This window comes from Oenanthe melanoleuca, chromosome 13, assembly GCF_029582105.1.
Source record: "Oenanthe melanoleuca isolate GR-GAL-2019-014 chromosome 13, OMel1.0, whole genome shotgun sequence".
In the NCBI taxonomy this organism is placed as follows: Eukaryota; Metazoa; Chordata; class Aves; order Passeriformes; family Muscicapidae; genus Oenanthe; species Oenanthe melanoleuca.
In genome coordinates this window covers 8945105-8964787 of record NC_079347.1, presented here as the reverse complement: position 1 = coordinate 8964787, position 19683 = coordinate 8945105, and the positions used below count along the sequence as shown (strand labels likewise).

At 44.7% G+C, this 19683-nt stretch overlaps 1 protein-coding gene across 2 annotated transcripts in view; it reads right to left on the bottom strand.

The window, feature by feature from the left end:
• GLRA1 (glycine receptor alpha 1) overlaps positions 1–19683 on the bottom strand; it is a 39289-nt gene that overhangs the window by 17074 nt on the left and 2532 nt on the right. For both annotated transcript variants that reach the window (XM_056502326.1, XM_056502325.1), the window contains exons 2-3: positions 6142–6272; positions 2047–2114 (exon numbers count right to left, since the gene is read on the bottom strand). In XM_056502326.1, the coding sequence (XP_056358301.1) occupies positions 2047–2114; positions 6142–6272 (199 nt within the window). The remainder of the gene's footprint in view (positions 1–2046; positions 2115–6141; positions 6273–19683) is intronic.

The following is a 19683-nucleotide window of genomic DNA, read 5'->3' as shown; positions in this document are numbered from 1 at the left end:
CTAATGATGGGGGTTTAAAACATAATTTTCTTTCTCTTTTTGGCCAGTGAAGTAGCTGGGGGAGTTTTGCCATCTTCATTCCCAGGAGTCAGTAATAGGCTATGGGTAAAACTGATTTTCCCCTCTCCATTTTTTTAAGCTGCCACCCCTTCCTCTGATGTTTGACCACTTGTTCCACTTGTTTGAATTCAAAACAGCCAGGTCTGTCTCAGAAGCCCTTCAAGACAGGACAGTCTGTTCTCCCCAGGAGCTGACACTGCCTGTTTGTCCTGCTGCATCCTCAAACAGCAGGGAGGGACTGGCAGCTCTGCAGAGGAAATCCCAGGTAACAAATCCCCAGGACCTCTCCAGCTTGCTGAGATCTCTTTCTCAGCTGTTTCAGTACTGTGTTTCCTGTGTTGCTGTTGGTGTTTACGAGCAGAACTGCTGCTCCCACACAAGAGCATTGGATCAGGCTGTGTGCAATGCTGTGTCAGCCTGGCATCTGGGCTGGCTCCTCAGAGCTGCCTTGGATATTTCTAGACAAAGCAATGTGCCCACAGGGTGTTCTTGGGTTCCCATGGGAAGTTTTTTTCCTTCCATGGAAGATTGCCCATGGAATGAGTGGCATCTGGAGATGATAGGAAGTCCCTGCAGCGTGTCTTGGAGGTGAGCTGCATCTCTCTCGTGCTAGTCTGTGCTAATTTTATGGAGCATCCTGCTCTACAGGGATCATGTGGCATCTTTGGCTGCTCCAGTGCATCTCTCCGTGTGGGACAGATGAAAAACACGTCAATGGAATGTGCTCTGTACATTGCACAGATCCTTTGTGGGCTTGTCCTGCTCCCAGCACTCTGGATTGGTGTAGGAGCAGCATTTATTGCCTGTAACTCCAGAGGAGGGAACCACTAAACAGTAAATTAGGAACAGATGTGTATTTGGGTGGCAGTTCCTCCTCTTTTGCTTTATATAAAAGGAATCCATGCTACACTCCTCACCTGTGAGCTCTGACAAATTCTGCAGACCAGATAGGAAATCTGTTTCCTTGTTCTTGGACAGAATAACAGCTTTTGTTTCCTCCTCTACTACCAGAACTGAACTGTCTCAACCCAAATATTTCCAGCAGAATGATGTAGTGTCAGGACAGACTTATAACCTGAGCTGTGTGGCTGTGGCTCTCCTCTGACAGTGGTGTGCATGCCAAGTAATTTGTTCAAGTCAAAAGGTGTGATCTATATGCAAAGCCTGAAACTTCCTGCCTGAATGCGCAAAATGCCTGAAGCTGGAGCCTTGCATTCCTCATTCAACATTTTTCTAGAAAAAGAATTACCAGAGGGTAATTAAACACCATATTTCTGGATTATCTTTAATTAGCACAGCAGTAAGGCACAGTACCTCCAGAGTTTTCCTTTGCTGTTCACTGGTTATGTCACAACCAATCTTTAATAGTTTTCAGATGGAGCAATTATCTCCTATTCTAGTGATCCTCTGTGTCTTGCCAATTAGATACAGCCTTTAGCCATGCTCACTAATTTTGTATGAAGTGAGCCTTAACTCAGAAATATTGGTTTTGATTTTCTACTAAAAATCATTGTCTACCAGAAATATGTCTCCAAGAAAACAATCATCTTAATCTTTAATCTCATCTTTCTCTTAATCTTTGGGAATCTGAAATCCTGGTGCAAGTTGAATTTGAGTTCAGTTGATTTCCCTTCTCTTTCAATCCAGAGTAATTTTGGATTTATGCCCACTTAAACACAAAGTATCTGTAACTGTGCTGAGTTTGGAGCCTCAGGCAAATCTTCAGAAAAAGGTTATTTGTTTTCTTTTCTGGCCCTTGTCCTTTGCCCATGGAGTGTTTTTATAAGATGCAGATGGAAACTGTGTGGTGTTCAGCTACATGAAATCAGTCTTGTGTGTTGACCATTAATTTACTCAAACCCTGAGTGAGCTTGGGAGCAGTGAGTGTTTTTCCCTAACCACTCTGAGGAGGGTGATGCTGCATTTTTTGGGAGTGCAGTGAGGCTGAGCCAGTAGCTGAGCAGCTGTGCTGTGATTTGTACTCACCATGGTTGTTTCTGCAATCGAACCAAAGCTGTTGATGAAAATGTTGCAGCTGACGTTCACTGGTGGGCCTGCATGACAAACACAGATGGGAACAGCAGATCACTGTGTGCTCCTGAAACAAAGCACTTCCACTCTGTGGAGCTGAAACCTGCAGGGGGAATGGGGCGAGGAGGGGAGGGAGGTCTGGGTGACCCAGCCAGGGCTGGTCTTGGTTCTGGTGCCAGTTGGACACCAGCAGTGCTCCTGCTCTGCCTCTGCTCCCCTGTTTGGTAGAGTGTTTATCCATCAGATGAACAGGAATAGATCAGACCAGCCAGGACAGTTCCCAGGTATCTTGACCTGGCTGTATCTCACCTAGAATGTGATAGCAAAGTATCCCAGAAAGGAGCTGAGACACAATTGACTTTTATTTAGAGCAATACTCATGAAACACTCTCTGTTCCTGAACTAGGGTGATGTGCTCCCATCAGAGCCAGTGCAGCAGGGTGAGCTGTAGGATCAGGCTGGCCAAGGCAGCAAATACCCCACGATGGTGGTGGGGAGCAGACACTGCCTGCTTGACCCTCTGCATCCTCAAACAGCAGGGAGGGACTGGCTGCCCATCACAGCAAATCCCAGGCTACAAATCCCAAAGACCTTTCCAGTGTCCTGAGATCTCCTTTTCAGGTGTTTCAGTACCTGTGTATCTTGTGTTGCTGTGGGTGTTTCCAAGCAGAATTGCCTGTAAACCCCAAACCCCAGGTGGTGATCCTGATCTGGCTCACACTGGGTAGGGGAATTCAGGGCTGTGCCAGCAGGAATTCTCTGTCCTGTTTGGACAGAAGGTAATCCTGGTCTCTGGGCCATGCCTCTCCTGGGTTTGATTTGCTTTCAGACCAAAGCTTTGCTTACCCTGCTCTTACTGGAGAGGTTAAGGGATCACCAAAGGAGGGGAGTGAGGGTTAAGGGATGAAGAGATTTGGTTTGAGGGCATGGGGTCAGTCTGTGTGGTACTGATGCCCAAAGGAGTGACTGGAAGTGTTTCACAACATTGCCTGGAAAATCTGAGGTGGAAATGCTGTATTTACACAGAGGGAGATGCCAAGAGCTGCAGTTCAGCACAAAGCAAAAATCTGGGCAGTATTTTGGAACCAGGGCATACCTGGGGTCTGGCAGACCTATGGCTTTCCCAGATATAATGAGAGGTTTTTTTGTAGAGGGTTGAAGCAAAAGGGGCCTCTGCTCTGGGGGCTGCCAAAGCTGCTGTGGGCACTGCTCAGATGTGGTGGGGAAAGTCAGCCAGGCAGAGAGCAGAGACTGCCCCAGGGTCCAAGGTCTCCTTTCACACCAGAGTTAATCTCATATCATCCCTGTGACAGATGCTTCTGGGAAGATAAGATCTGTGCAAGTAGAGAGTGTGGATTTTCAGATTATTCCCCCATTTTTTATGGAGTCAGGGATGGTGTCTGCATTTCAAACACTGCCTGGTGGCTTAGCCTGCTGGGGGAGAGATGTTCCTGTTAAGGTCACATCTGCAGTCTGGCTGCTGCTGCAGCATGAAATACTGGGGGGGAGGAATGGCTTTAACGAGAGCCTTGTGCCTCTAATCAGGGCAAACTTCCTCCTGTGTGGAAATTAATGGATTTCCATGATTGCTGAGGAACATTTGGAGCTTGGTTTTCTCCATTTGCCTTTCCTCCTCTCCTCCTTTGGCCTGCTCTGAAAGTTTGTGCCTGTCCCCTGCAGTGATGCTCTCTGCTGGGTTTTCTTGGTGTGAGTCCCAGGCAATCTGAGCAGCTGCTGTCTAACCAGCCCCCAGACAACCTCTGCCAGCTCAGCAGCATCTCACACTGCTCAGTCTGTGCAGCTTTCTCCAGGCTGTTAAACACTGGCATGGGCTGAGCTACCAGACACAATAATTATATATATTTTCTACCCACCCCTGCATTCACCAAGCCCTCTTACCCAGAAGTTTAACCACAGGCTGAAAGCACACAGTTATCAGGCTTTAGTACTTGATTCATCCCTTCTGTTGAGATTAGGGGCATTGCTTTCTGATCTGGATCCATTCATGAACCACATGAAAGATCCTTGAATATGTGATTCTCCTCCAAAAAGGCACAGTATAAGGAAAACACTGAGCTGATCTCCTGATGCCTGCACATTCTCATGGCTGTGACAGGTATGGAATATTTTGGTCCCCCTGCTCCTGCTCCAGTGCTGACACAAAGCTGAGTGTGGGGTGGGTTTGGCAGTGCATGTGAAGCTCCTTGGGGCAGCCCAGCTCTTGCTGAGGCACTGAGCTCTTCTCAGTGAGTCCAAGGGGAGCCATGAGCTCCCTGCAGGATTTAGTGGTTTTTGGTATTTTTTAGCATGTGAGAGGCTCTAGAAAATTCCCTGCCTGCCACTGAATATTCCTCCTCTGTGCTGGGGTGCAGCTGGGAGGAAATGGAGTTTTCCAGCAGCAGGGACAAGGACACAGCCTGGGTGAGAGGTGCCCTGCCCAGCCCCTGCCAGGTTCCTCTCTGTCGAGTTCCTGACTTCATCCTCCAGCTTCAAACCCAAACACCACTTTGTTCTCAGAATGTGAATCCACAGCTAAGCCCAGACTTTGCAGCATTTACAGAAAAGCTGCAATCTTCTTTTTGTTAATCTTCCCCTCCCCAGAAATCAATCTGATATGGATCTTTGGTATTATTTTCATTTAGATCTAAGCAATTAAAATGTCCTTATGAGTTACTGCAGTTAATTTAAATGATGTGCTTTGAGAGCTACAACCCCAAGCTCTGTAAAACACCTCCTATGCCTCCCATATAAATTGGACCCTGATTTATATGTGGGAGGCTAAGCCAGCAAAACTGCCCTGAGGGGAAGGTGTAGTTCATTGAAGTAAAACTGAAATTAAATTATCTCAAATAAAAATGCAATACAGCTGCCTTCAGCAGGAAGTGAATGTATACATTTCATTAAATATTAAAGTTTAATTTGTGTGTGTGCATAATTTAGAGGTAGGCAGGTTTATAGGGTGGTATTTTAGCTCCTTGAGATTTGGAGAAGAACAGCAGTGTCCTCTGTTGCCTGGTTGGTTGCTGGGATGCAAGATTCCCACCTTTCTTTGGGTTTAGAAGAGTTTATTGTTTGAAGCTGGGTGCCAGGTGCTGTCACCAGTGATTAATGGGTCCTGGGAATCCTGTCAGCCCTGCCAGTGGCTCCAGGGGAGAGGGAACTGCTTGCAGGAAACTAAAGAAGTGAACAGAATGAGCTTTGGAGATGGCTGGGCAGTGTCTGAGAGGGGCCAGTCCTGTTTTATCTCTGGGTGTGATTTGGGCCAAAGAGCCCTGAGAAAGTGATCTCAGTTAAAAATAAAGGAAAACATAATCACAGAATGGTTTGAATTGGAAGGGTCCTTAAAGTTCCATCCTCTGTGCAGAGACATCTTCCATTAGAGCAGGCTGAAAAAGCCATCCAAAAAGCCCATTGCAGAACCCCACACCTCACTTGCTAAAAGAGGTGTTTTGAGGAGAAAAGAGGTTTTGTTGCCTCTGCCAGGGCCTGATTCAGTGCTGCTTGGCTGCCATGGAATATGGGTAGACTGAAAAACTGAGTGGGAAAAACAGAGCAGTGTTACTGATGGGGGCAGGGGGGGGCTCAGGCTGCCCCTGGCATCGTGTGGAATTTCTTCAGAGCTGATGGGAGAGGCTGCTCTTGGCTGCAGTGGCTGTAAGGGTGGAGCATTGCCTGCCATCAGCACTGTGGGCAGCAGGGGAAAGGAAAGTTGGGGATTTCATCTCAACCCCTAAAGATGTTCAGCTCCCTGCCAGTCACTGCTTGGTTTCACAGGATCCTTGATCCCTGTATTGAAGCAGGGATTGGGGACCCTATGTTTGCAGTATGTGAACTTCTTACATGGTTGTTTCCACTCTGAGCAGACATTTATTGATGTCTTTCCAGACATCTACAGGGATCCATGTGCCAAATATTGTTATAATACATACTTCATCAGAACATAAATATTCGTATTTCATGTAGCATTAGGAAGATATTAATGAGGGTTGCATGCAGTTTTCTGTGCTAAAATGAAAAAAAAAAAAAAAAAAAGCTGTTATTTTTGCATACCTTTAAAATTTGGTCTGATCCTGGCATCGTATCCTGAAGTTCTCCCCATCAACTTATCCAAGAAATCAGAAGGAGACATGGGTTTGGGGGCAGATCGAGCTGCTGCTTCAGCTTCCTTGGAGGCTGCCAGGCTGTGCAAGCAGAAGTAAAGAGAGTTTCAGTGTGTATCCCATGCTGGGGGGGCTTGGGGTCCAGAAACAGAGCAGTCAGCATCTTATTCCTGCTGAGGCAGGATGGGTACCCATGTGAATTCCTAATGAGGCTGGTCTCAGCTAATTTGTTTGCCCAGCCCAAACATCTCCAAATACAGAATCCCAGCTGCCACCAAAGCAGAAGAGAGATGATGAGCAGTGAAAATCCTTTTGTGAGTTTAGGTATAGCTCCTTGGTGTGCCACTAAATTACAAATGTGAACTCTGGGCTGAGCTCCACAGGTAAAATACACTCTGAGATTAGCCTGGGGCAGCAATTACTGCTTAATTACAAGGCAAATAGCAAGGAGCATATTCAGTACTCTGACAGTATGATTTTCCAAAAGGCAGGTAGGATCAGAGGAATCTGGGGTTTGAGGTTTAAATGAGCACCACATGATGGTGCAGCTCGTGCAGAGCCTTTGGGGCTGTAGGGGACAGGGGTGGTTCTGCTGATCAGTCCTGCCTTTGCTGTTGGTACCTGCAATGCAGGCTCTGAGCTGAACACAGAACTGGAGTGTTCTGAAATTTTGCTCATGTTGGGTTGAAGGTGAAAGGAAATGGAATCTTTCTGGGGCTTGTATGGGCTCTAGGGCAGAAAGAGTGAAATCACCAATTTATCTGTAGAAAACGAAAACCTGTGGCTGGCAATGCACCTTCTGACTCGATGGGAGTCTGCAAGATCTGCAGGGTGATGATTTGGGATTAGGGAGTCTGTTGTGACCCTTGGTATTGGGTGCTCATTCTCAGCTTTGCAGGAAGGTTTGACTTCCTAGGTAGGAACAGGCACTATTCAGTACCCTCCCTCTGGTTGTAAGGTTTGCATTTGAATACCAGTCTGTTCCCAGGCTGCAAGTGTTGAGTAAAATTGCCTAGATTATCCAAAAAATCCCCCAAATCTCCTATGCAATGTGCTGAGGGTGAGCCTGTGGGTTCAGGTGCTGGGTGAAACCTGCAGGCAGCATTGCAATGCAAATGTGCAATGAGCCAAAGGAAGCTGCTCAGGAGGAAGTGAGGCCACTGCTTCACACTCCACAAAATTCCTGAATTCTTTTAAGTTCCAAGGCTGTGTAGGAACGGTGAGGAGCCCCTGACAGAGCAGTTAGTGGAACTAAGGTAATTTACAACAGGCACAAGCTATTTGGGAATTCATATCCTCACAAATGACACCTGAGTTCTCTGACAACATGAGAGCCTCACCTTAGGAAGTTTTGCAGTAGCCAAACCTGCAGGAGCGATGCTAAGTACTGACACAAGATCTTTTGGGAAAAATTTGGGGCTGTAGATATGCATGGTATTCATGTGATCCCACCCCCAAAGATAAGCTCTTCCAATGCAAGTCTGAGCTGAAATCCCAAAGACACTCGTTATCTTGACAAAGCCTTGATAAGAGCATTTTGAACTATTTGATTCCTCAGAACTTTAAAAAATCAGATGGGATTAAACAGTGCTTGGATGCATAATATCAAAATCAGGAATTGGGTAACCTGCGTTGCATTGACTTTCTTTTCTGGTGTCAGCAGTAGTGGCTTGCCAAGCCTTGGTTTTCAATCCTGCAAACTCACAACTGCAGTCTGGCTCCTCTTGCAAGTTGCAACAGAGTTCTCTGATTGCTGGATTTTTAGCTGTTAAAAATAGTTTAATTTGCAGTGAAGAGGGGAGATTAATTCCAGATCGCTTCCAGTGAGAGCCTAAACCCAGGATTTTATTCCCTCCTTTGTGTACTCCCAATCCACTCCCACACTGGACCCTGTCTGAACAGGCTGGTGCACTTCTTCCTTTCAGGTGCTGACCTGACAAGATGTGGGTCTTGCTCCTGCTACAACCATGTCCCCTTTCTTCTCTTGTCCCCATCTCTGCCCCAAGAAAATACAAAGCAGAACCAATGCGTTTCAGGGGTAAATGGGGTTGTGGAATGGGTGATGTTTTTAAATTTAATTTGTTTTTAGAAGGAAAGCAACAGGGTGCAATTGATTTGCAAACGCAGAAGAAAGCTGGGAGTGGGAGGACAATCAATACTGGGCTTGACTACTGCATTCCAATGGAGTGTCTGCATGGCAATGAGTCCAGAGAAAAGATTTCAATTAAGCAGCAAATGACTTGGTAACCAAAGACTTCTGCCACTTCAGCAAGATGCCAGACAGTGCAATACACTGATTTCTTCTCATTAACTGTAGACTGGATGAAGTATATGGAAATGGAAAATGTGTGTGGGAGGAGAAGGCAATACAAACCTAATAAGCATCTAATAATCTTTAAGTGGAAAAAGATAATTAGAAACTGCAATTCCCCTGGCATTTGTTTTAAAAAATGAGGTGGAAAAGCACAGAAGTCGGTGCTCATCTTCCCTGTAAATTCTGTGTGAAAGCCTCTACTCAATATATTCACCCCACTTCCAATGAGTGAGTGTTGGGTGCCTTTCTGCATCAAAGTTGCAAACAAATTAAATTCTGGGCTCACTTCCTCACTCCCTCACTATTTGGAAATAAATAAACTGAATCTCAGAAACCTCTGGGAGATGACCACCTCTCCCAGTCCCACTGCTTTCTGCAGCTTCAGCCCCATCCCTGTGATCAGTCCCTGGGGATGTTCTGAAACTGTCACACAAGGCTTCAGTGTCTTGATGCATGTTTGAAAATCTGTCTGGCTGCTGTGTGGTGTTGACCTGGGAATGGTGAGTTCTGAGTTCTCTCCAGTTCCTGTTTGGTTATTAGATTATTTCCTAAAACTAGACTCCGCCTGGATTTAACAAGAAAAGACAAGAAAGCAGAGCATAGGGAGCAGCAAAGCCTTTCTAGAAGCAGGCAGCTGAGTCCACTCTCTATCTTAGAAATGATGGCAGAAAACACCACTGGGAGCTACAGAGAGGCTGATGCACCCCACTGCTTTAGGTGGATGGATTCTCTCTAACAGAGCCCCAAAATCTTCACTCTGGTTGTGACAGCTGAGCTTTGCAGTGGCAGCTTAGCTCAGACAGCACCCAAAAAATCTGCCAGCTTCCTCTGTCTTCCAGGTATGTCTGGACAAGTGCTTTATGTGCTGCCTTGGGAGCTTTCTGGGATTTTCTCCATCCCTCAGTCCTTCCAGAACACCCTCGAAAGTCCCACAGGACTGTTCGTCTCCTGGCTCAGCAGGAGGAGAGGGAAATTGCCAAGTGATTGAAAATTATTGGCAAGGGAAGAGAATTGGAAATTTAGTGTGGGTTGTGTTGCTCAGAGAGGAGATTTATTCTGTGAATAAACAAAGGGAGGCAAGGGCTGTAACAAAGGCACTGAGGATGGAGTTTGCACTGGTGTAAGAGCTGTCTGAGCCGAATGTCTGGGCACATTTTAATAGCAGTCTGACACAGGTTTATCTTATTTATGCTGCTGTAATCCCTAGTGGATCTGGCTGAGAAAGTGCCATCAGGCAATCATCACAGCAGCTACAGTGGGAAGGATCTCTTCAAAGGGTCGATGAACTAGCATAATCTTTTGTGATATTATTGCTGGTGTGTCAGCAGACACCAGCGAGCCCCTGGGAGATCCAGCCCATGAGAGGGTCTGGAAGTGGTGGAGATGAGCAGCCCAGGATTGCATCCCTTAAAACAGAGCAGTCAAGCTTTGCAGGACACCTATTGCTGGTTTTTCCCAGCCTATACAGGCACTGTTTACTCTGTCTGCATCATTTTGTTTCAGCTAAACAGATGATATATTCTTACAATTATTTGGTTTAGAAAGTGGCTCTTCTGCAGTCTGGATGTGTCTGTTCACTTGATTCCTGGCTCCCCAGTTGGCTATCCCCTTCTCTCCCTCCTTCCATTTTCATGATCATTGAGCAATATTTTCATACCTTTTTTTTTCCTTTTTTTTGGCTGTGGCCATAGTTGTCCATCTAATTAAGTCTAACATCACAAAATGCTCTGTTCTGGCTGAATGCTGATACCAAGAAATGTATTTTTCCTTTTTTTTTTTTTTTTTTTTTTATTTTCAAAGAGGAGTGATGAAGGAATTTAATTAGCACAGGGCTTCTATTCCCTTGTCAAATAATTTAATTGTTAATCATTAATTCTGAGTGTAAAAAAATTATGTCTGGCAGCAGAAACAAACTGTTGCAAAACAAGTGTTTGTAGAGGAAATATCTCTCTGCAAAGTGTGAAAGGCTCAGGTCCCTGTGAAGATAAAGTGGTGCCACATCAGTGACTCCAGAGAAATGGGATCTCTGCAGGCTGGGGAGATAGAAAATACCTCATCCCCTACCCTGGCTCTGTGCTGCTCAGCAAAGGTTTCTGAAATGGCTTGTTTAGGGTTTTTAAATTTTATTTATGAAACACAGCAAGCCAGAAACCTTGGCAGAGATGTGCTGGGAATAGTGTTCAGGTGAGCTGCCTTACACATTTGTCCTTCAAATGTTTCATGTTCTTTAAGCAAATATCCCAGGGGAAGGAAATATCCATCAGGGCTGAGGCAGGGTGAGGTGTGCAGAATAACTGCTTCCCCCATTACCTTCAGAGCCAGGCTAGGGCAGTGCTGGGGCTTGGGGACGTGGGAGAATTCATCAGCTTCATTTTATTGACTGCAGCAGGCTCTGAGAGGGGCAGTTGCAAAGAGAACATTGAATATCTGGGCACAGAAAGGCACTGTGCTGTCCATGATTAACAGGTGCAGCCCAGGGCAACTCTCTTCTTCCTCTTCCTGAACCCCCTCCCTGGGCACAGAGCAGATCCTGGAGCTCAGCAGAGCCCAGCCTGGGTTCAGATGATGCTGGGGCTGCCTGCTTCTCTTTTCTGCTCTGCAGCAGGAAGGACAGATTGTCCTGGCGAATAGAAAAAGGGGCAGCCCTAAACTCTGCACCCAGACATTTATTTCTGACTGCACACCAACATGTTATCTGGAGGGGAATGCTGCCAGACCCTTGCTGGGAAGGCTTGGCAGGGACTGCAAGCAGACTTTTTATTTTAATGATTAGATTTACTATCAAAATTAATAGCACAATCAATATTGATATGCAATTCAATTAAATAGGATGAAACTCACTGCCTGCGTGTTTTTCTCTGTCACCTTGTCTGAATTTCTGGCCTGCAGTATTAGAGGTGGAAAGGAGATGGAATAGTGGAGGTGTGTGGGAGAAGAGAGCCCCAATACTGAATTTTTTGCCTGTGCTGGTGCTGAGTTGAAGGAGCTGTGAGTGTTACAGATGTGCTGGTTGTACAGTTGTGATCTCAGTCCCTTGGTCGTGCTCAGCTGCTGATGTGTTCCAGCCCCTGGGTGTGGGCTGTACTCAGGGGTCAATTTTGAAGTTAATTCTCACAGGTGGGAAGGGAATTTGGACATGGTTGTTTTCTTAATTCAGCTGAGTGTTTATGCAGGAGAGGCAGGGAGCAGGCCTGAATACAGGAACAGCTTAGGAAAGTAGATTTCTCCAGTGAAGCTGGAGAAATACAGAAATTGAGAAGTTGTGGAGAGATTTCACTCTGAGAAAGAAATGGTCAATGAGCTATTATTTGTCTCCATTAGTGGCAGGAGGATGGGGACAAGAAAGAAAGAGTATGTTTGTTAAATGTTTCTGTCCTGCATGCTGTGCTCTGTTGCTGTGAGCTCTTTAAACCAGTTCTAGCTCTTGCACCAGAAGTAACTGCATTGCAGCAGTCACAGAATGTAACCAGTTAAAGTTTTAACCCAAAGCATCCCAGAACACTCTAAAGGTCCTGCACAGCCCATGTTGTCACTGATCCCTGTGGCTGTGCATGAGGAGAGGAGCTGGGAGGTGCTTTGTCATGAACCTCAGGGAATTAACCCTCTGTGATCATTCCCATGCAGGGAAAGCTGTAACAACTTAACTGGAGTGAGAAAAATCTCTTCAGACTGCAGCATTCTGGTGTCTCTGTGCTCTGCTGCCACGTTCCTGCAGCCCATGGCTCCTATGCCATATGGCAAAACACTCTGTCCAGAACTATAAACCATCCCAATTACACTGATTAACTCTATGGAAAGACACCAGCACTTGGAACATTTGCTGATGCTGCCTGGACAGAGCAGTAAGAAAATAATAAATGACTAGACAATTGGCTGGGGGGAGGAGAAATCTGTATGTTGTATTTAGTTGGGAATAGCACAGGGAGACCAATAAACTATGTGGGAATAATGCTCAAATTTGTGCTGGGTCTCTGTTCCTCACAAGGATTGTTGTTGTGTGGTCACACTTGCTTAGTGCATATTAAAAGTGTTTGTTAAATTAATTTTTGAGCCACAGGCGTTATCTCTAGTGACTTTCTCAACTATTCCCTCTTCCAGAAGCATCTGCAGCTCTTGGAGCCCATGCAGTGACTTTCTGGAGATGTATGATCCTAAGCCTCTGAGACAGGTTTGAAAACAGTTCAAGCAACAGAGAAGCACAAGCCAAAGCTCAGGTTTTAACCACTTGTGAGATAAATCCAACAAACACCAGCATTGACTCTTACCTGTGCCTATACTGAGAGGTTTACAAAAAAAAAAAAGTTATAATTCCTTTTTTTCTTGTTGAAAAACAAAAGGGAAAACATCTTTGCAAAGACAAAAGCATGTGTCTGTAGCTTCACACACACAGAGAATATTCCTTTTAAAGTCAGGAGGGCTAGTCAGGTATTCAAAGTCATGCATAAACAGCCCTCCTGAAGGCAGTAAATAAAGGGGGAAAATGTCTTAACAAGATGAAACTTCATAATCTAGGTAAGAATATTCTCTTTGCTGATGTGCTCCTGATGTGGTGTTTGGATGGAGAGCTGCAATGGGAACCTCAATTGACGTCAGAGGGTTTTAGATCACAGAGCAGACAAGTGTCAGAGAATTATGAGAATTCCTGGATCTCTTCTATCTATAGCTCTGCAGTCATCAGTTCAAATAGCTCGCTACAGCAGCTTTTTAAAAATTAGTTTTAGTTTAAGGATTTATGCTGCTCGTTAAGATTGGGTAAGGATATTGTAACATTTTTTGCTAAATCAGAAGTGGTATGAATAGAATTCTTTTAAGAGATATGACAAGTAGTGCAGAGTGGTGGTGGATTTTATCTTCTGAAACAGAATTTTTTGCTGCAGATCCTTTGAAGAGGTCTCCTGAGCTAACCTGTGTAACCTACCTACAAAACTGTGGGTCCCATGGTAAAACTGGGGCTCTCTGATGAATTTTGTGCTGTGTAAAATGAGTTGTGTGATGAGAGCGCTCACGTTGATATTTTCTGATGGAATTGATCATTGTCATTGCAATGCAAATACCCTGCTAGACTTGAATGTTCCCTCTGCGCCCTCTGCCATTCCATCAGTTTATTCATGAGCAATAATGAAATGTAACTTCTGGAATCAAAGGCTGAGCCCTGGGTCCCCTGCCCAGAATGGATTTTCTCCTCCTCACTCCAGGTGCCCTCTGACTTTGTTTTGTCAGGGAACTGAAGAACCAAACTCCATCTTTTCAGCCCTGATGCAGGGAAAGCAAGCTGTGTTTGATGAGGCTGCTGCTTTGTCAGCCACACTGCTGGGGGATGATTTCAAACTCCACAGCTCTGTGTCAGGGTGTGATGGATGGGGCTGGAAGCTGGACAATGCTTGTAATTCCCAGGCCCATGGGGTGGCAGGAGAGGTGGGATACACACATTTTGGGTTGTAAGTGAGATCCTGGGAGACCTGGTGTAGGAAAGAATTCTGCGTTGTATGTGGGTGTGCCAGCAACCACTGCCCTGGTCAGCAGTGCTTCCAGAGGGTGAAAGTACTGTGAGCAAAGAGACAGGATTGTAAACATACCCCTCAGAAAGTCACTTTTTTGTCCACAGCCTGTCTTCACATTTTTATAAGGAAAGGTTCCCTCACCCAGCAAGCCAGAGCTTCTCCACTGCTACCTGTGGTGAACACACCCTGCTGTTATGGGGGACTGAACCAGCATTGCCCAGACATTGTTGGCACCACCAAGGACATTTGGTGCTAAGGCTCTTTAAAAGGGTGCTGGTAACAGCTGGCCCTTGCAAGCTCTCAGGTTTTATAAAAGAGGGGAGGAGGGGTCTCTGCTCGAGGCTTTATACAACGCATCTTTATACTGGCATCAGCTGAAAAAAAAATAAAAACAAACCCGGAAGAAATCAAGTGAAGGTGAGCAAACCATGATTTGTCTGGATTTCCTGCAGGATTCCTGGCTCAGCTGCGTTTTGCTGCCGAGCCAGACGCGCGGCAGCGGCACGATCCACCCCGATCCCGCCTGTGCTGCTGTTAAATTGATTTGTGTGTTTGATCCGGCCCCGCCGGGCTGGGGAAGGGGATTTGCATTCTGGGCGAGCGGTGGCAGGCGGCGCTGGCAGGGCGAGGGGAGCTGCTGTCGGCAGCCCGGGGATGATTGATGGCACTGCAAGCCCTGCTGCTCCAGCCATGCGACACTCCTGGGCTTGGCAGCCCCCTGGTGCTCTGTTCCCTCTTCACCCACCCCACGGTGAGGCACTGATAAACACAAGAGGGTTCCCTGCCTGTCTGCTAAGGCACTTGGGTGCTTTGTCTTTTTTTCCCCGTTTTTTTTTTTTTTCTTTCCTAGCAGTCTGTGAGCCTCAATGGAAGAGTGAAGTGGGAGAAATCAAAAGGAAAGCAGGGATGCTAAAGTATTTTCTTTTTTTTTTTGCCCTCCCTCTCAAAATCTAAATTTTGTTTGGCTTGATAAATGAAGATTTCTCCTGCTCTTCTTGCTGGCACTTGTGTCCAACAGGATTTGTTTTTACAGGATGCCAGCTGTGTCCATGTGCCAGCCAGATGTGGTGTGGTCCCCAAGTCAGCAGCTCACCGTGGTGCAGTGTATGGATGGGCTAATTGCATAATGGGAGAGGCTCAGCTCCTGTGAGCAATGGGTGTGTGCATCTGCCTCCATCTATTTCTGTTCTCTGCAGGCCCCCTCTGGGCTTTGGCCTTGCTGAGGGGAGGACAAATATTGTATTTCTGGATTTTTTCAGTTCTTCTGCATTAGTCTCTTGAAGCACCAGAGAGATTTAAGAGCAGCTTGGAGGTGTGTATGGGATCGATAGCACCAGATCAGCTGGACTGTATCAGCACTTTCCCAAGAGGGGAAGGTAATTATAATAATTTTCACCAATCTTGCCTAAAACATCCCAATGCAAACCAGCTCCTCTGGAGGGAAATGGTTTCTGTTCTGTCTGCCTTTGTAAACACCAATGTAAATTGTTTGGATACTTTGGGGGAAGGGTGAGAGAAAAGAAAGCAATGAAATTTTTTGTCTCTTTAAAGGACACTGACCTGTTGAATTAGCAATGGTTTATTATGCTGGGTACAGTGCTAAAGTTACTCTTTCCTGGGCTGTGCTAGTAGGTCTGGAAGTCAGCAGCCAGACTGGTGTTGAGTTTCCTGGTCATGGCTGTTAATGATCCTTCCAGTGCCTTGCAGGAGGAATTCCTTCTTCTCTCACTCCTTCCTTTTTCCTTCATGTATCCCAAGCTGATGTTGGGTCTTGGTGTGTTGTTGGTCTAGGTTTTTGTCATTTTGTTGGACTTTTTTTTTCCAGACTAAAGTTATCAAAAGTTCTTGGAATTACTTTTTTTTTTTTTTTTTTTGAATCAAACTGTAGTGGGGAGGGTGTGCTGGAATGACATTCTTAGCTTTTGAAAGCTTATGATGAATCCTTTCTCTTGGAAGGTGTGAGGTGCACAGGTGTAGCCATAGCTCACAAAAAACCTAATAATTTGTGCTCTTGCTCATAGATAAAGGTCAGTAGAAACATGCCAGGTAATGAGAGGAAAAGGGTAATTTACTGGACATAGTGAAACCCTGATTTAATGTGCCACAACAGTGAGAGCTAATACAGACAAATAAACCAGATGGAAGTATAATTTGTAAACAGCCTATCTGTTGTCTTAACATTGATCACTTTGGGATGTCAGAAAACTCCAGGTTATAGAAAATAAGCAAGTGAGAATAAGTGGTGTTATTTGACATAATTAAATGTTGTTTGTGTGACTTTTAAAACATGTTTATTTTTTTTTTTTTTAAGACTCTTGTCTTTCATCAGTACGTAAATAGCAATTATATTCATTAGGTTCTTGACACTGGAATTTGGAGAGTCCTTCTAACCTGCCTGCTGGGATGAAAGGAGAACAGGCCTGTGTACTGGTTTCCTATTGCAGATAAATGATTGCTGCTCGGTGCTGGGATAATAAAGTAATTTAATTTTGGACATTGATTAACTTCTTAATTCAGATATTGGGATCCTTTTCTATCCAGGACAGCTCTTGAGGGTTTGGCGAGATGAATTTCTTAAGCTCACAGGGGATGTGTTTGCCCAGGACCAGGGGGAGCTGCTCTGTGTTATTGCTTATGAGGGCTTTTCTTCCTGGCTGGAATCACTTGGTCAGCAGCAGAGTGAACTTCCTGAGCCTCTCCCAGTGCTGGGACACTCAGGGTCAGAGGGCTGCTGACTTGCTTCATACCTAAGGGTGTCCAACACCTCTTATGGAAGAAGAAGAATAAGGATTCCCATGCCTAAATTCTTGTTTTTGAAGAGTTTCTGTAGTGCCTTTGCATGGAAGGGCATGGTCTGACCATTCCCTCCAGATCTTGATCTCTTTTCCAAAGCAGCTCATCCCAGGTATTTGAACAGTAAATCTCTGTTCTGCCAGTGGGACTTGCTGCAGTGTAGGGTAATATTCAGAGAGAGCCAAGATGGACAGCCAGTCTACATTACCTCAAATCTGCACAGCACCAGTGCCTCAAAGACCAAGGATATTTTATTAGTCCATGTGAGAAACAACAACATTCATTGTAATGGTTTTGATAGGCAGGTTGGTTATTTAGGGTTTTCCTGCACTTCGTACCTAACTTAAGGTGGGGGGAAAATAATGGGGTTTTCTTCACAGACATTTGTGGAGCATGTTTTTATCTCTGAACCATCCACAGAGCAGGTCTGGAGTTGTTTAAGGCAGCTGTTTGGCTAAGAAGGCTGTTAGAAAATGTTTTGTGTTTATGTTGATTTGTCTTAAACGCAAGAGACAGGACGGATGGATCAAAGTCCTTGCAGAAGGCAGGGTCCCAGAGATTTTGTGCTTTTACTGCAATGACACCAAATTAATCTTTCTTTACAGAATGATTTATAAGGGTTTCTAGAATTGTCTACATCGTCACATTTTCAGACCTTGGCTCTGTAACCCTTTTAGTGGGGTCTCTAAAGGGGCTATTAAATGTTGCAGACCAAAGCAGCTGAAGAGTATCCTTAGAATCATCTGGTCCAAGACTGCTAAATCATTTTTATTCATGGAGATGAGGGACTCTGCAGAGGCATGACAGGTCATAACTTCTAGTAGATTTTAGTTAACATGGGGAAAATATTCTGTGACTATTGAGAATATGTGCTGCACTGTTCATCTTGTAGGTCTGAGAGCCTCTGGTTAGAGCTCCACTCTGTAATGTTACCTCTTCCTGCAGAGCTATAGTAGGAGCCTTAGAGATGCAGCAGATTATTCTTCTCATTCTTGGTATTTTCAAGGAGATGAAACCAGCAACTCCCCAATCATCCCCTTTACTTCCCAAGACAGTTTTAGGAGAAGGTTTGTTCCTGTTTTTTTTTTCCCCCTCCAAACAAAGTTGAGGCTTCATGCTTACAGTGGCACCTTCCTGTTGTTTTAAAAGCTGGCAATGAAGAGCTCTGTTACTGACAGGAGGGAATATAAACACGCCAGTTGGAGCAATCCAATAGGGACTGAGGCTGGCAGCAACTTTTAGCCTGTGACTCACTTGGAGCAGTTGCCTTGAATCACTCCTGCTAGCTGACAGATTGTTGTTCAGAAGGGGCCAACCCTGATCTTGAGTCACGAAGGTTGTGCTGCTGATTCCTGTTATTAGGACCAAAATCAGCCCCAGGAATTTTCCAGAGCCTCACAGGACAGTGTCCATTTGGGTAAGGTGTCAGTTCTAGGGCATCTTTTCTCTCCTAATTTGACAAGGTGCATTCCTACCTCCAGTTTATGCAGTGGTGTTTCTGGACCATTAGAACTATTAAAATTTAAAGGTACCACAGAAAGTCCAGGCAAGATCATCACAGGATAAGGGAGCATTCTGTTCTGCATGAAGGAATTCACAACTGACCATTCAGGGTGTGTAGTTAGACTTTGGGAGAATATTGATTGTAAATGTTTCCACAGATACAAGCAGGACATTTGGAAATCCCTGTGTCCAATATTGCCCCAAACTGTCAGATTTATTTTAAAGAGCTAGCACTTTGCTTTACCTAGATACCTGTAAGGAAAGCTTGGTCAAACAAGCTGTCTTCATCCCCAACCCAGTTCCCATCCCTGCTCCTGCCCAGGTTCCCAGTAAAAGCCTGAGTCACAGCTAAGTGACTGCAGTCTGAGGAGGCAGGTAGCAGGATGGGAAGTGCTCTTCCATAAAGAAAGGCATGTCGGAATAAGCCACATATCACAAATTCCTTCTAAAACACCCCAACTGGAACAGAAACAAATATCATATTGGCAATACCATAGTGTTTGCATTTACACACCAGCTGTTACTCTTTCCCATGGGGTCTTGTTTTTTAAAAGGCTGGCGGAGGACATTTTTGTTAAGCAACAAATCTAGCCTTATTTTCTATATTGGCTAATTTTCCTATATTGGCTGTATATAATTTTCCTTTGACTGTTAGATTTTCTTCTTCCTTTTTTTCTTTCTTTCTTTCTTTTTTTTTAATTTTATTTTTTTAAAATATTTGTGTGGTATATGTGGTAACATATAATGGATTCCCTTTCCAGAATAATTTGACAGGCTGACAATAACATGTGGTGCACTCTGTAATTTAGAGCAATGCATACTTCTCTTATGGATTATTGGATTATCAGCTTTGGGTTTGTTAAACATCGTGTATGACTGAGTGCAGGAGTAATTGGCACACTAGATTAATGAATGACTGTTAATTAATAAATTTCTCTTACTGAAACTGAAATAGCAAAGCTATTCCTGGACTAGAAAGACTGGTAGATTTTTGGCCTGTAATAAATTGAACACATAACACAAAGTGGGAGAGAGAAAAAGAGAAACATTGCAGAGAGTCAGTTCTGAGCAGGATTTACTGATTTGCTTTTTGTTTGGGTTTTTAAAAAATGTATTTCATAAATGATTGCAGTATATAAACCAATTTGATTTCATTCTTTGCCTGTAATTGAATTAAAGCATTTTCAAATATTCATAAATGTTGATTTTGGGGAAAGTAAAGTTCCAGAAATGCCTTTTGGATGCAATATGATGTAATACCATGTATGTCTGTGTGTAATTTATAACATTACGAACGTTTGCATTAGAATCTGAAGTGACTGGTTTACCAGGGGTTTGAATGCCCATGACTGTGATTGCTGTGCTGGGAACCTGTCAGTGC